The sequence below is a fragment of the Grammomys surdaster genome, unplaced genomic scaffold (assembly GCF_004785775.1).
Source record: "Grammomys surdaster isolate TR1022 unplaced genomic scaffold, NIH_TR_1.0 133, whole genome shotgun sequence".
Lineage (NCBI taxonomy): Eukaryota > Metazoa > Chordata > Mammalia > Rodentia > Muridae > Grammomys > Grammomys surdaster.
The window spans coordinates 783,869-801,351 of NW_021604591.1; the positions used below are offsets into that span (position 1 = coordinate 783,869).

Below are 17,483 nucleotides of genomic sequence, written 5' to 3' on the forward strand. Positions count from 1 at the left end.
AGAGAGACAGAGAGAGAGACAGAGAGAGACATAGAGAGACAGAGAGACACAGAGAGAGAGACAGAGACAGAAAGAGACACACAGAGAGAGACAGAGAGAGGAAGAAGAGGGGGATGGAGAGGGAGAGACTGGCATGGGCTTTTGAAACCTCAAAGTCCATCCCTAATGACACACTTCCTCCATTAAGCCACACCTCCTAATCCTTGTAATCCTTTCAAACAGTTCCACTCCCTGCTGACTAAGCATTCAAATATGTGAGCCTATGGCGGCATTTCTTGTTCTAACCCCCACAAATAGGAACCTGGAACCAACCACTGAAGAAGGACCTGGAGCCACATGAATCGGGCATTCTCTTTACTCTTCCACGGGATTGTCATTCTACATCAACCTTCAGCATAAAAACATGGGATCCTTCAAAAGCTGTTTTATAAAGTATACTTAAAGCTAATGCCCAAATCCGAGAGCACTGGCTGCTTAACTGCAGTTCAGTTGTCAACACACACACACACATACACAAGGCTAGCTCACAACCAACTGTAACTTCTGGCATCAGGGGATCTGACGCCCTCTACTGGTCTCTATGGGTATCCACGTATACAGCATATGCAAACACACAGTTAAGTTACAACAGTAAGTTACATGTGTCACAACTTACAGGTGTCAGGGAATCAAGCCTTCTTCTGGTCTCTATGGGGACCCACATATATGGCATATGCAAGCACGCATACATATACAAATAAAAATACAAATAAATCTCAAAAAAAATGCAGAGTCACTCCACAGTGGAGCAATCTTAGCAATATTTACAGAGAGTAATGTCATACTGATGACGATGTTTATTTCAAGATTTCAAGGATTGTTTTAACATAATCGAATCAAGCATCCTAAAAATATTTGAACCTCAGCTCAAATTATTTCTTCTTGCTTTGGAAACCAAGGGAAAAAAGCTGAATCTTAGTGAGTTATAAAACATGTATTCTACATGTATACCTAAACAAATATAAAGCCAAGAACTCACTCTCATACTTAACTGTTAAACACATAAACATAAACCTATGAAAGAATACCCAAGAATATCTACTGCTCTTTAAAAAAATGTTTTTCGGGGCAGAGAGATGGGTCAATGGGGTATTTGCTACCACGTCTGCAAACCTGATTTTGAGCTGCAGGAGCCACACAGTGGGGAAAACTGACTCCCACAAGTTGTCCCTTAATCTCCACACTCACAGATGGTTATGACATCTGTAACTTACTGCTGTAACTGTGTGTTTGCATATGCTGTATATGTGGTATCCATAGAGACCAGTAGAGGGCGTCAGATTCCCCTGACTCCACATTCACAGTGTCAGGTGAGCATTAATTAATTGATTAATTAATTGGAACTAAACCTTTTAAATCTTGTTCTTAAAATCCCAGTTGACACCATAAAGTAAAAAAAAAAAGATAGAAACAACAGATAAGAATTTGGAAAAGCAGTGGCAGGCTTTATCAAGAATACGTCTACTTGAATCTCTAAAGGAATCCACTGAAGGCATTAGAGTTGGCAAAATCTGTTAAAACATAAGTCAGAAGCTCTTATGTGTCACAAAACACAAGATGCCCTAAACAGATCAGTACGAGGTGGGGACGAAGGAGAGTCTTGGAATACATGGTAAAGGCTTGTGGACGGAAATGCTTTCTCCTAAAGAGCCATGAAAAGAATGATAGATCGATTCAAAGTTACTATAAAAATGTTAATACCTACAGATGGAAGCAACAGCTAGCCAGTGTGTAAGTGATGGGTCTGCCTCGCTAAATGGCAAATCTGAGAACTTGGCTAAGATCTTTTTCTCCAACAAATGTTAAATCTAATCTGTGATGCTCTAGAAGAATAAAGAAAGTGAGCCTCTAGGAACGAGGTGGAAGCAAGGCCAGTTTCTGGAAATTTATCTTTAAAAAGTCAAAGATGAAGCCAGCATTTCTGTGGAGATATGTCTGTTGTATGGGTTGACTTTCTTGACTTTAATTATTATTTGTTTATGCATATGTGTGTATTTCCGTATGGGTATGTGCACAGAGGCCAGAAGAGGCCATCAGATTCCTTTGAGCTGGGGTGAGAGAGCTGGAATTATTGGTGGCTGTGAGCTATTTGGTGTGTGTGCTAGGAACTGAACTTGGGTCCCTTGTAAGAGTAGCAGATGACCTAAACCATTGAGTCACCTCTCCAGCTCTGACTTTCTAGACTTTAGACATTTAAATTTAAGAAATGTAATACATGATTATCATTAAAAGTTGATCAGTGCCTGAGGATGTACCTCTGAGGCCCTGAGTCCAATCCTTAGTACCACAAAAATTTTCAAAAGACTATTTTAAACCAAGGCACTGTACAGTACGCTTAGCTCAGGAACTCACCTTTCAAGTTTGAGCGCATTACGAAAACACTCATTAGGCAGCTGCCCAGTGAATCACTGTTGTGACGACAAAGAGGATGACTCTCTTAAATAACTCCTGCATCTCAACAGTCCAACGAGCAGTCTTTGCCTTTCTCTCCCTGCCTATTTACAAGCATGTCTGCAGCACAGGCAGAAAAGCTGGGCAGGGTACATTCTCAAGTTATGCTCACTTGTGACTGACTGGACACTATGACCGTAGTGACTTCCAAAAGGTGTCCTATCACTTGATATTCCCAACATAAAACATACGGATTATTGTTAACAGTGAGCTATAGGGGGTAAAAATCTATAAGGTCAATGTCCTTGAAAGTTGGCTACATTAGAGTGTGATCATGTGTTTGGGGGTGTGTGGGGGGATCTCAGCTATGACACATTAATCTATATCACTTGAGAGTCATATCAAAGTGTTTATTATAAACGATCAAGCTACTCAAACAGAGCCCATTGGGATTCACACACTCTCCTAACACTGACCCATCCTCCTGCAGTGGGCTTGAATGCAGTGTTCACTGTGGTTATGTTGTGGGGGCTATCCAAATACCTCTCATACTCCTCTTAATGTTCCAAATATTCCAGAGTAAAAAAAAAAACCAAGTTTTTGCAATCATAAAATCATGCCAGAATTTTTATGCATGTGTGTGTCCTCCATGTGGCATCATCATGGAGGTCATAGGACAACTTTTAGAAGACTCTCCAGCTCTCCCTTCCATCTTTTGTGAGTTTGTGAGTTTGGGGAATTGAACTCAGTTCATCAGGTTTTCACAACAATCCCCTCTACCCCCGATTCATCTCACTGGCCCCATAATCTATGTTTTAAGACAACAGGGGAACAACATCCTAACGAAGAGTGGCACTAGCAACATGGGAATTTGTACACAGCCACCCCGCCCCGCCCTTGATTATCAAATAAAGAGCTGTCTGGGATGGATGTTGACAACTGGACTGGTGTTTGGCAACCGAGGTCTATTTGGAGTGTCCTGGGTAGACATTCCATGAGGTCATGCTGACAGGTATGAGATGAAGGACATGGAGTCTGACAACAGCAGAGCAGAGGACAGAGACACTGGCCTACAGGATCCCAGGCCACCAGAAAAGGTGAACCATGGAAGATTAAGATCACCAGCCAAGCAACAGCAGACTAAAGCAGTGCCCATCCATCCCCTTTTGAGGAAGCCTTGACCATCTTTGTGTCATTGAAAGGCCAAAGGCTCAAGTGGTACAAACAGAAAGCCTTTTGTGGTGAAAGGTTTCCAAGCAATCGAGGGCAAAACCGGCCAAGGCAGCACATGTCTATAACCCCAGCTGCCAGGAGGCAGAGGCAGGAGATGGTGAGTTCCTGGGCTCTGCAGAAAGAGCCTGTCTTAATCCACCCCTCCAAAAATACTAAATGCAGTAGAGTTCAGAATTCACTAGACTAGGACATGACTCCATGAATAAAAAATTGTTTTTTCAGGCTTAAAACAAGCAAACCAGTATTAAGTAGAGCACAGTTAGGTTTCAGTAAGCTTCTGACCTTTCCCAGTCCCAGGTAACAATTTTTCCTTCTTTCTTTCTTTCTTTCTTTCTTTCTTTCTTTCTCTCCTTTTTTTTAAAAATAACTTTATTTTTATCAGTCTCCCTGCATGTATGTCTGCAAGAGTGTCAGATCCCCTGGAACTAAAGTTACAGACTATTGTGAGCTGCCATGTGAATGCTGGGAATTGAACCTGTGTCCTATGGGAGAGCAGCCAGTGCTCTTAAGCTATGTCTCCAGCTTCAGTTTTTATTTCTTAATTCATATTTAATACAACACACTCATAATGCTTTGAAAGGATTAGCCAGGGTGGTGGCACCTGCCTTTAACCAGGCATGTCTGTGAGTTCAAGGCCACCCAAGTCTATATAGTGAGTTCTACCCTAAAGAGAGCGGTGGGGTACCTAGACGTGAGTGTGTGAGTCAAGGGAGCAGCATTTGAGTTGCTGCTTAGAGATAACTCTACCAGCTAGATTTCTGGCTTTAGGAAAGAGTTTTGTATTTGCCATTTGCCATAGGAGACAATACAAGGATACTCAAGGCTTAGAGAGATGGCTCAGTGGTGAGAGCGCTCACTGCGCTTACAGAGGACTTGAGTTCAGTTTCTAGTGCATACAATGGGTGGCTCAAAACACCTGTGACTCCGGCTCCAGGGCTTAACATCATCTTCTGACTTCTGTGGGTACTGCACTCATTTGCACAAATACACACACACACACACACACACTTTTTAAATTTTTAACAACAACAACAACAACAACAAAACCCAAACCAAAATCCAGTGGAAAAGTCTTATCTAGAAAGCCCTATTATTTACAAAAGAATAAAGTTTATATCTTATAACAATATGATCAGAAATATTTGAAAAAGCTATATATAGTAAGTCATTTTTGCAATTAAAGAAGGTGACATGAACTGGCTGCTCTTGCAGAGGATCTGGGTTCAATTCTCAGCACCCATATAGTGGCTCACAATTCTCTGTAACTCCAGTTCCAGGGAAGATGACACCCTTGTGGCCTCCTTGGGCCCTGCATGCATATGGTGCTCAGGTATACACGCAAGCAAAAAACCCATACACATAAAAATAAGTAAAAATGGAAAGTGTGAAATGGTTGGTGTGGTAAGCTGATGTTTAATAGCACAGGCTGTAGGCAAAGCAGAACTGTGAACTCTCAGTAAGGTTCCAGCTCTGCCCTGGCTGGCAGCACAGGCCAGGGCAGTTTTAATAAGAGCGCCTGAGTCGGCAGCCACACTCACAAGCATGAGGCAGGCTTTGAGGCACAGGGCAGTTGGTCAAGGCAGAAGCTCCCCAAAGCTCGTGAGGGAGCAGGAGTTCTTGAAGAGCCCCTACAGCCACACAGGTCACACCTAGGAACTCGCTGAGTGTGCAAGCCCCTCTACCTGCACTCACCAGGTTTCCAGATGGTTCTGACATAAGCATATTGATGTAGAAGATATTCGCAAGGTTTTTAGTGTGGGATGACCTGATGCCTGCCTGCTTAAGAGGGCAGTGTGGTGGCTAGGGCCTTGTTCCAAACACATATTGCAAAGGTCCTTGGAGATCGGGCCAATGGAAAAGTCATCTGTTTGTCATGTGTTACCATAGTAACAATAGTGCAAAGCAACATTTACTCCTATAAGAAAAGTCTCCCTTGCAAGAGACATTACTTAGAGAAAGATTACCTTGTCCTGAGGAGACCAAATGTTGGAAGAGCACATAGGGTCAGCAGGCTTGCCAACATCGATCTCCACCTCTCCAGCCCTCACTGCTGGTGAGCACGCCCTGACTTCCCGTTATGGAAGGCATGAGTCCTCCTCAGGCGGACAGTGGAAGTCTGAAAGATGACCTTTCCACATAATGTCACCTAAAACACCTCAACATGAATCTAAAACAAAGATCACCCTTCGGTCTACGGCAGTCTTCCCTGAGGTCTAGAGGCAGTCTTAATCTACGGGAAAGTGCTAGCAAAACAGGCCTTATCTCTGTATTACAGAGACCATCTCTGTCACCAAAATCAATTTTATTTTCAGTATAGCCTTTATTTCCTTTGCAGCGGTAGGGCTTTGTGCAAGCCAGGCAAATGGCTTTACCTTGGAGCTCCACCCACAGCCTTATTATTTTTATGGTTTGTGAATCTGTTGACCATCTCATCTGATGTCCTAACAGCCTTCGAGATGGGGCTGGCTTTATTATTCCCACTTTACAGAGGAGAAAACAACTGGCCACTCAGTACTACAGAGTAGGCATAAGTGCCTGACATAAAATGATTTGTAATGTACCAAAGGATGCCTGGGTTTGTTTGAATTTGTTGTCTGCCAGGTGACACTGAATAGGGTCAGGTAGGGTTTCTGGCCGAGACAGGGTGAGGAGCTTGAGGCTCAGCTGGTGATCTGTGGGTCATAGAACTCACATAACCTGCTGTGACATCTAGAGTTCTTTGGGGCTCCGACTGCCAACAACAAAGGGAGGGGTGGCATTAAGGTTAATTAAGGTCTGACTGCATACCAGACATTAATCTGCAGGTATCAAGTCTATCCAATAGCTCTCTTAACATACCCATTTCACAGACAAAACAAGGCACAGAAAGGTGATTTAATGTCAATAATGTAACCTCTTGTTCCCTTGGCACAGAGGAGGTACCATGCACAGGAGAACTCCACCTGGGGTGGCAGCCATCACAGGAACCTAGATCATGTCTCTAAAGTTGGCCTTTGGGCCACATCCCCCACATTCTGTCCCCCAGAACAGGAATAAATGTCGGGATCCAATCCTAAGCTTCCACAGACAGCATTAACAGCCGGGTCTCTCTCAGACAATCCTAGGTTTTTTTTTTTTTGTTTTGTTTTGTTTTGTTTTTTTGTTTTTTTTTTTTAGACAGCATTTATCGATGTAACACTGGCTGATTTGCCCGGAGCTGTCTAAGAAAAAGTCAGAGAGGCGAAGCGATTCAGAGGAAATACCACAAATTAAAGACACGTGGGAGACAGCTGTTTGAGTAAAGGCACAAACCTAACGGCTGTGATTTGTCTTTTAAAGAGTATTGAATAAATCGGAATCCTCACTGCTATGAATTAACCCCCTCCCCCATTTTAAACTACTCTTTCTGGAACTGTACAAGCCAGCTTTTAGAGATTGGTCAATCTTACGGTTATCTTTTTTTTTTCTTTCTTTCTCTCAAGGAAGGGAGCAGAGAACAAGCCGGTTGGAGCACTCAGGCAAGGAGACAGTATGGGGTCTGCTCCATGCTGAGTTAAAGGGGCTGGGGGAGCACAGCTGTCAACAGCTGTAGGAGGGAGCACTGTTCTCATCTTCAATGGATAAACCACCCTGCCCCCCGCCCCCCCCTGCCGCTACTAGCTAGGACCCTGCGGATGCTTGCTGGGGTCGGGGTGGGGGGGAGGGGGGAGGGATAAACATTTGGGTGGGGAAACAACCTGCAGGTTTCCCCCTCACCCCCACTGTTTGCACATTCTACTGCTTTAAATCATGAAACCTTCATATACGAAGTGAAAACTGACATCAGAATACACCCGAAAGGTGGCTCTTACAAAAAGTGAGGAAATCTGCCCATAACTCACTTCTGGTGAGGGCAAAGCTGAGCGCATCACAATGTGTCCCCTCCTGCTGTAGAGGGAACTTTCTAATGCAGGATTGCCAGAGACCTGTAACCCTTTCTCACCTCGGCTATGGCAGGCTGCTGCTCTGGGCATATTTTGGGGAGGGGAGTTCCAAACACTCTCTGAGGTCTATTGATCCTATAGCAAGCATCTTACTTTATAAGGCTTTAATTATTAATAGTTAATTAGAACCAGGTTCTCGTACAGCCCAGGCTGGTTTCAAACTCGCTATATAGCTGAGGGTGGCAGTATGATTCTACTGTCTCTACCGTCTGAGCGCTGGAGTCACGAGCCCGGCTTTACATAGTGCTGGGGATTCTTCCCAGGGTTTGGTACCTGAAGAACTCTGGCCACTGACCTACAGCCTCAGCCTCCTTACAGAGTTTTAAATGCTAAAAATAGCAGACAGAAAGATTCACAAGGCGGCAGCAGTGACTGGGACGCCTGGGTACTTCGTCCACTCTGTCAAACAGACTGCACCAGGTAGCTGATAGAGAATACACACCTGCGAGCTTCGCAGCGGCAATTCTCCCCCAGCACCCAGACAAGGGGGTTGGAGGGGGGAAGATTGTCCCCTCCCCCACCCGCGTTTATGTCCAAGAACCAACTCAGAAGAAACTGGTTACACTCAGGTGTCACTCCCGCCTCCTCTGACAGGAACACCAAGGCTCCCAAGGAAGCTCATTAACAGAACAATTAATCCGCGCGCGCGCGTGTACACACACACACACACACACACACACACACACAAATCACAAACCCACCCAACACCTAGGAGAGCTTCAAGTCGAAGACTAAGTAAGGGTGCGGGTGCGCAACGTGGCCTCCTGCCCCCAGGGACACGAAAGGGTCTCAGGCCAGGGACACCCAGGGGTTGCACTGGGACAACCGGCGCTCAGGAGGCTTCGGAGAAGCCCGGCTCAGCGACAGACAGGTAGGCAGGAGGGCGTGGGCACCGGCGAGCCGACGCCGCGCAGAGTAAAGTTCAAGCCGGATCTCACCGCCGGGCGGCCACCTCGCTAAAACTGTCCCCCACTTCACAGTTCTCGGTGACTACCAGTGGCTCGCACGCTCCCACCCACTCCAAGCACCCGCCTCTCTTGTGCTCTCCCAAGCGGACTCAAGAGCACCGCAGAGATCCAGGCTGGAGCGGGCCCGGGGACAACCGGTGTTGCTTACGTACCCAGCGCTAGCAGAGCGAGCTGTCCGGTCGCGGGGACCATCTTCCGAGCGCAGGGCGCTGCAGCCACCGCGCTCTCTGCGGTTGGCGAGTGGCCGCGCGCCGCCGCGGTGTGCGCGGGGGAAAAAGGCGCAGGCGATAGGGCCGCCCCCCGGCGCGCGGGCGGAGGGACGACCGCGCCTCCCGGTGGCACTGGCCGGCGCGCTGCCCGCGGCGGAAACGGGAAAGAGGTGGAGGTTACCGCCACCTCTCTGCCTTAGGCGACAGGGGCGAAGCGGACCACACTCCCGCGATGGGGCGCCCCCGAAGGCGCAGGGGTGGGGACTGGGAGCCGGGGGCGGGGACCTGCGCCCCGATCGCGACAGCCAGTCACCACCCTGGGCCAAGGGCCAGGCAGGAAGCGCCCGGCTTCAGACACCTCCCTGCAGTGCTCGCGCCCAGGGTCGCCGCCCCAGTACCCTGCGCAGTAGCCGCGTTCAGGCTGTAGGCGGCGGAGCAGAGTCGTCCAGGATCCAGTCACCTGTGCCAGGGGCTTCTCCAAGACAGTCTTGAGCAGGAGCCTGGAGACCCAGGAGCATAGCCAGCCACCTGGCAAGACCTGACCAAAGAGAAGCGCTCTCTCCGTAGTCAGCCAAACACTCATTAAAATCGAATTTCCACCTGTGTCCCCATCCTTGCCGGCCCTGGGACGCCTGCCACCAACTAGGGGCAAAGGCACTCCGCGTCCCCAGATACATTGTGAAGATCAGGGAATCTCTGCCTACCATGAACTTATTCACGCATCAACCCCGCTGTCCCACTGCTTCGGGGGATGCAGGAGCCGGAACAAGAGCTGGCTTTGGTTACAATTAAGTGCAGAACAAAGGAGGAGCTGGTGGTGGGGGTCAGCTAGCTGGCCCGTTCAGGGGTTGTGTCTTTGAGATGGCCCCTGAATCTGAACTATGAGATGGGAACACAAGAAGGGAAGACTCTTTTGGGTAGAGAAAGGACGGTTTGTGGGTGTGTGTGAGGCACATCCATAGGAGACAGTTACCCCAGAGAGACCACGACTAGCTATAAAGTAGTCAGACTGACCCCTCTCCTGCTTCCTGCCCCCTAGCTGCTCCAGAGACGAACCGTTCTCCTAGCAGGTGGAGCGTTGGTGGTAGGGTGTGTTGGCCTTGGGATCCTCTTGCTGTCTCCTTAGCTAGATGCTCCAAGTCCCAGAGTTGAAAATTCCAGTTTATTCTAAGAACAGAGGACCTCAATTTCAAAAGAAGGCCCAAGCCATTGGTCTCAACGTGTGGGTACTGTGTTAATCATCTTTCTGTTATTGAGACAAAATGCAGGTGAGGTAAGCAACTTAAAAGGAGATTTGGTTTTCTGTTTAGTTCATGGTCACTTGGCCAGCCCTGTAGCTTTGGGTCTATGAAGAGGAAGGACGTAATAGTGAGAAGCATTTGTCTCAGCTCAAAAGCAGGAAAGGGGGGTCCCAATATCCTCTCCAAGGGTACATCCCAGTGTTCTAACTTCCTCCAATAGGGCCCCACCTACTGAAGTCTCCACCGTCTCTCTCTAGCGCCACCCACTGGGGTCCCAACCTAGCAGCAAATGAACTTTTATGGGGAGAGGGGGGATAACCCTAAACCAAAAACCAAACCAAGCCAAACAACAACAAAGCGGGTTAAATCCAAGCATTTTTTGTTTTAATTAATTGATTGATTAATTTTTTGGAGACAGGGTCTCATTATGTAGTCTAGTCTGGCCTTGAACTCACAGAAATCTACTTGACTCTACCTCCAGAGTACCAAGATTAAAGGCCTGCAAAGCCACACCAAGTTCTAAGCGCCTTTTCTGAAAAACAAAGTGTTTACACTGCTTGTACAAGTGTTTTGACTGTATGTAGTACATGTGTGTCTGGAGTCTGATCCTCCAGAACTGTGCTCTTCTGGCATCTGATCCCCTGGAACTGGAGTTACAGATTGGTTACATACCACCATGTGCTAGGAGCCTCTGCAAAATAACAAGGGCTCTTATTCACCGAGCCATCTCTCCAGTCCTACCATAAGAGGAACATTTAAGATCTGCACCATAACAGATGGGATGGTCCATTATAAAGAGGATACTTTGAAAGTGGTGTGAGTTTACATAGAAAGGCATCCCTTCCCTACACTGACTAGAAACTATCGTACTTCCTTCTTCTCTTGATGCTTGTGACTAGCTAGTGAGGGTCCCCTAACAGCCATTCCATCCAGCCATTGCATAGAACTTTCCTTTGGCCTTCAGCACGTGGGCTCACTTCTTCCCTTTGACCTGGTCCTGTCCTGGAGCTTGCTTGTTCCCTTGGCAACAAGAGGCAAGGAACTAGGGTTGGGGACTGGAACACGTGTGGAGCAGCAAGGCTGTGGTTGGCTGCCAGCTGTCTGGGAATCAGACGGTCCTGGTCCTCTGCCCGCTGCCCACACACTGTTGGGGCTGGCAGAACCAAGCAAGTGGGCTGGTCCTCTGAAGGGCTGGAAAATATTTTTAATCAAAAGATAACTTGTGGGGCTGTAGAAATGGCTCAGAGGTTAAGAGCGCTTACTACTTTTTCAGAGGACAAAATATGTACACTGGGAATTCCAGCATTCACATGGTGGTTCAAAACTATCCATAACTCCAGTTCTGGGAAACCCAGGAACCTCCCTGGGCACTAAGCATGCACGTGATACACATACACAGACGCAGGTAAACACCCACATATTCGGTGAATAAATCTAATTTTAAAATCTCTAACAGAAAAAAAAAGATATTTTGACAGCTTGCAAGCTAAAAAGTACACAACTCCAAGTACATTCCGTCTTTCTGTCTTCACTGCCCCCCCACCCCCATACCTCCTTCTCTTTCTGTCTGTCTTTCTTTTTTGAGGCTGGATCTTGTTTTATAGCTGGGAACTTTTTATTCTCTAGCCCCGGCCTCTTCACTGCTGGGACAACAGAAGTGTGTCTCTACACCTGGCTTAGAGTACACCCTAATACTTGAAAATCATTTGTTATTCCCTAAGATTTTCTTGAGCTGGTGTAATACGGTTTCAGAGCATTCCAGATTTTTTTTTTTACTTTTATGTGCATATGTGTGGTGTGCTTATGTGTATATGCATGTTTGTATGTGTGTGGGTATCTATGCACATTTGTGCATACATGTGGAGGCCAGAAGCGGAATCATCATCATCTTTCCTTCTACCTCATTCATTCATTAAGACAAGGTCTCTCAATCAAACCCAGAACTCACTGATTGGGCTAGTTGGCTAGCCATCTCCCTCTGTGATCCCCTGCCTCTTCTTCCCAAGGCTGGAATTTCAGGAAGGCTATTACTCCACCCAGTATTAATGTGGATTCTGGGGTTCTGGACTCCAATTCTCATGCTTGCATGCCAAGTACTGTAACCGCTGAGCCGTCTCTCCAGATTCCTTCCAGTTTATTCTAGTGAATAGATGATCAGGTTTGGGAAGCAAATAGCAAGAGTGATGTTGAGAGTGAAGTTTGTTCCCAAGTTCCTCTGCTCCACTGCCTCAGTTTCCCACATTTTATTAAAGATAAGACTTAACTCATTGGGCTTATAGGAGAATTAGGTGCCAGAGTTCATCTGCTTAACAGTGTCTCATCTGAACAACACTGGCTATCAAAGTTCCCCTGGTAGGCTTGCCTCCCCACTCCGTGTTCCCTACTCTTCCCTTGCTTAATCACTCCATGTCAATTTCCTTGCTCATGGGTGCACATACATGCATGCCCACACCTATACACCTATACACATGCACATCTGCATATGCACACATACATGCTCATATGTTTCAGCTATCCAGAATTCATTGCTGTCTGAGCTGAGTAAATCCCAGAGGTGTCCTTGAGACTGCAAGGAGACTCGGTGCCCTCCTTCCCCTGCAGACCCTGCTACGCCTGTCTCCTGCATCCTTGGGACTCTATCCCTGTGTTCATGCAGAGACCTCTTTACAAGAATATATCCTGGATTGAGCAAGGGGGATTCACTCTGTAGAGCCAATCATGCCTGTCCCTGAGCAAACAAGAGAACAGTGGCAGAGCTGGGGCAGAGGCCACCAAGCCTCAGCCCAGGTGCCTTTCACCCAAGTTCTGAGGATGTGTTTAGGGGTTCTTTGCCCACTTTTCCAGCCTCCTCTCATTTCTGATTATGGGTAGTCACAGGTCATTGTGCTTTCGCCAAGCTGACCTTGAGTAAATGGTCCCAGATGTTTCTAGAAGGGCTTGAGGAGGAAATACAGCCATGGGTGTGAGAGGGAAGATGGCTCCCATAAGCCAGTCTCAGAGCCAGTGGCCTGCTGGCTTCAGCACAGGACCTTCACTTAGGAAGCAATACATAACAAGGGAAGAGGGAACTAGAGAGGCATCCTCCAGATGGTAAGGGTCAGAGGCCATTGGTCATGGAGGATCCTTTTGGAGGACTCTGGTAACTGAGTTTTGGCAGAATGAGGAGATTCTATCATGACAAGAGATTTAGGGAGAGAAGTGGATGCAAAGGGGGTGGATTGTCTGAGTTTCAGCCCCATGGAGGCCTCAGCTGTCAGTGTGTCCCCAGCTCTAGGGGAGGACAAAGAAGGGCTCCTTTAAGTCTTCCTTGCTGTGTGGAGCTCTGCCTTTAGTCACTTGAGGCTGTTCAGCAATGATGTGGCTGCTGCTTCCCATCTCCTGCCTGGTGTTCCCACTGACCTCAGATGTGGACACTGGGCATGTGAATTACCTCAAATCCTTCCATCCTACACTGCAATGTCCCCAAAGCCTGGGGTGGAAGCTTGGTGTCAATGAATCCCATAGGTGGTACATGCTGGCCAAGGCACTGGCTTAGATGCTTGTGGACTTTGAAACACCACAAGCTGTCACAGCAGGGGCATTGCCATCTAACACAGCTTGGAATGCAATGCAGACAAACCTACTCTGGGCTCAGTATATCATGTGGCAGTCCCCTCCCCACCCCACCATATGATCAGAGGCAGGAGAGTCATTTACCTGGGCATCCAGTTACGGGTCCATTCTCTTTGCTGCTGTGCCCTAGTAGTCTTGAATATATGGTTACACCTTTCTAGAGAGTGAGAAGGTGGCCTCTGGAATTCTTAGCAGTTCCTATGGGAAGCTCCAAATCCAGTACCCAGAGACCCTTGAGCAGGTTCAGCTCAGGATACTGACAGAAATAGTGATGCTCAGAAGTAAGAAGGTAGGATAGTGGAAGGAGAAAGAAAGCAGGGAGGGGGCTCCGTCATCAGAGCACTTGCTGTGGAAGTTTGAAGACCTAGAATTCATCTCTAGAACCCACAATGTGCTTGTATGCATGCGTGCATGCGCACACACACATTTTTCATACACACAATTTACATATGTAATATATGTATGTAAAGTGTGTGTGTGTATGTGTGTGTGTGTATAAATCCAGGTGTGGTGGCACGCATCTGTAACTCCAGCACAGTGGAGATAGAGAGGTCTGGGTTCCGGGGACTCTCCAGACAACCAGTGGACACTACTTGTCAAGTTCCAAGCCAATGAGAGACCCTGCTGTTTCAGTTAACAAGATGAACAGCACCTTAGGACCAAGGTTGTCCTGTGGCTGCCTCACACACTTATGTGCATAGACACACACACACACACACACACACCTTTAAAGAATAAGGGAAAGAAAAATCAAGCCAAACAGGACTTGCTAATTTGCTTTTCAGTGATGGATCTGTCTACCTGATGAACTCAATAAATTCTCCCCAAGGTCAGAGGAAAGGGGAAACAAAAAACAGGACAAATAAGACTGAGAAAGACAACAACAGTCAAAATATTTTTAACAGGATGCTCAGGAGGACAGCAGAGGGTGACAGAGGAGACCCTGGTCTTCTGTCCCAAACCAGAGGTAGCAGGAAGGAGGGAAGAGTTGCATCCCACATCTCCATGGGAGATGGAGACTTTCTTCAAAGAAACTGCAAATGTAAGGACATATCTACACTCTGATGGGCAAATGTGTCCTTGTGGTCAACTTTCAAACTTTGTGAGGAGTACACGGGAATTAAGGACAGAATGGAACCTGTGGCACTGACCGAGGCTGAGAGAGGAGAGACCCCACCAATACATCAGACACCAGTGGGATAAGGTCAGCTGGGGAGGAGGCTTGGCAGCCATCTACTTTATGAGAGAGGCATACTGCTTCGAACCCAGGGGCGTTCAGCGTCCCTGTGGTAGGAGTCTGTGCAGGCAGCGGCCCTCCTCTGTGTCCTCTCGTCTTTGTAATACAGCTTTCATTCAGAGCCTGTTGTGTCCCAGGCACCTGACATTGGGCAAGCCCTTCTGCTCTGTGGGAGACTATGAGGAAGAAGAGTCTTGGTGCTTCCAAATGAAACTTATCATATTGATGTTTGTCAGATAATGCCAAAGACCACAAAGCCATTGCCATGGAATTTTGAGAGGAAATGGCTGGGATACAAAATTTGGTTTCTTATCAAGATAGTTCAGATAAGAAACTATAAAAATGTCAAGCACCTGTGTACGGCCCCAACTAAAAAAATATTCTGCCGAAAATACCCCAGCCAAGTCAACAAAGCAGACTGAACAAAGTGGAAGAAGCAAGAGCCAGTGTTGATGGATGGTGACAGGCGTGAACCTGGTGTTGACCCAACTCCGATTTTTTTACATCTGTAGTGCCTGTTGCTGTTGCCAGTAGCATGGACAGGTTCCTTCCTTTCCCACAAGATTGGCAGCAAGCCTGAGTCCACAAGATGAAACAAGACAGTCCCTGGATCACTGCTGAGGATTGGCTTAGGGGTGGGCACATGATTAAGTCTGGCCAGTGAAATATCAGGAAAACTTCTGGGGAGGAAAATTTCCCTTTTGATAGCGAGAATCCTGAGGCAGCGTTTTCTCCTTCCCCGCCTCTGGATGAGATGTTTGTAGTTTCAGCATCCATTTTGTGACCATGGGGAGGAGACTGCCAGACTTGGGGTGAAGGATGGGTTCAAGAGGGTACTGAGTTGGATTACTGGAGTATATTAAAATCATTAGAAGAATTATTAACACTGTGAACAGTTAGAGAGACAACAGTATGGCAGGAGCTATAAGAAGAGTCCAGGCCCTATCACCAAGACAGACAGCATGGCGGGGTCTCTGAAGAAAAATCAGAGCCCATACAGCAGAAACAGGAGTCTATCCTTATAGCTTCCTGAAGATGGGGACGTTTCATAGCCAGGATCTCAGATTCCCAGGCTGGAGGCAGAAACATGAAGAGCAGAAAGTGTGGCCTCTGATACCTCTTTGATATACAATCATTTCCCAGGTGAGAGCTGCTTACATCGGGCAGACGCCACTGTGCCTGACTTTCTACGGTGCTGGAGATCAAACTTGAGTATTCATGCTTTTCCGATGAGCATTTTTACCCACGGAGCCATCTCCCCAGTCTACTCCTGCCATCTTTTCTGTGTGGTATGGTTAAATGCCCTTAATGTCTGAGACACTGAAGAAAACTCGCAAAAGAAAATACACGATAAGCCATGTGTAGTGGCACACACCTGTATTCCCAGGACATGTAATCTCCTATGAGTTTCAGGAGAGCTCAGAGTCTGTGGTGCTGGAATAAAATCTGGGGTCTCATGCATAGTAGGCAAGGGCTCTACCAACTGAGCTATGTCCCCAGTCCCTAGGTCCCCTTCTCTAAAATTAGTTTAATATTACTGTGTTCGTGTGTAAGCATGTGCGACTGTGGCAGTCAGAGGATAACTTTGTGGAGCTGCCTCTGTCCCCACTTTTATGTGGGCTCAGAGGAACTAGCTCGGGTCCCTGGGCTTTTGCAGCAAGCACCTTTTTCCCCCTCTGAGCCATCTTGCAGGCTCCATCTCTATTTTTTAAGGTAAAAATCTGACCAGAAGATTTTAGGAAATATACCTCGTGAAAATTATAACAGGCAAAAGCAGATATCTCATAAAGTCATCTGGGGGGGGGGGTTGGTATGAGAACTTCGAAGAAAAATGGCAGCAAACAAAAAAAAATAACATCCCCCTTCCTTTGTAGTGCTGAGCTGAATTTCCCGCCCTAGAAAGCAACCCTTAAACAAGATTAGTTTGGTTAAAATAGCTAGAAATAGAAGAACCATAGGGACACACTATGCCATTCTTCCCGGTGTCTTGCAACCCACTAAAGGACACTTCCTGTTTCCTGTGTCCTCCTTAATCTTCTCCCACAGGAAGCTAGGTCTGCCCATGTGACTTTCTTTGAGCATCCCTATTAGAGCCTGCCATGTTGGACTTTGTTTAGTAGAACATAAGAGCATGGGGATCAGAGACAAGCTCCTCACTCCTGAACTCAGCCTACCCATGGAATTGGCCTTCAAGCCTGAAAACTCAGAGCTGTGAGAAACCATTAAAATGTCAGTTTCAGAGTCCTAATTCTCAGTGTGGCATACATACAGCAACAAATGAGGGACAGACTGAAATTCCAGCGTTCCTCACTACCAGTGCCCGGACAAAGGAACTCAAAGGGTAAAGATGCCATAAAGGTCAACAATCTAATATGCACGGCTCAAACCTTTCTGTTCTGTAAACACAAGAACAGTTCTTTGAACACTTTTTAGAAGATTCCAGAGAAGTAAGTGCTTATGGTGATGTGTTTATAAAAAGATAAAGAGAAGAGGATATATTTGGTGGCTGTGTAGTCAGGTATGGAGGAAGGGGGTGCCTCTGTGGGCCCACACTGAGGCATCCCTTTCCCTGAGGGACCAGCCACACGATG

General features: G+C 47.0%; 1 protein-coding gene across 1 annotated transcript in view; it reads right to left on the bottom strand.

Moving 5' to 3' along the window:
* The window catches only part of Tgfa (transforming growth factor alpha), an 86,385-nt gene extending 73,384 nt beyond the window's left edge, over positions 1–13,001 (bottom strand). The window contains 4 exon segments of the mRNA XM_028762502.1: positions 8,746–8,836; positions 8,838–9,087; positions 9,201–9,302; positions 12,946–13,001. Coding sequence (XP_028618335.1) covers positions 8,746–8,836; positions 8,838–9,087; positions 9,201–9,302; positions 12,946–13,001 — 499 coding nt within the window.
* Between the last annotated feature and the right edge of the window lie 4,482 nt (positions 13,002–17,483).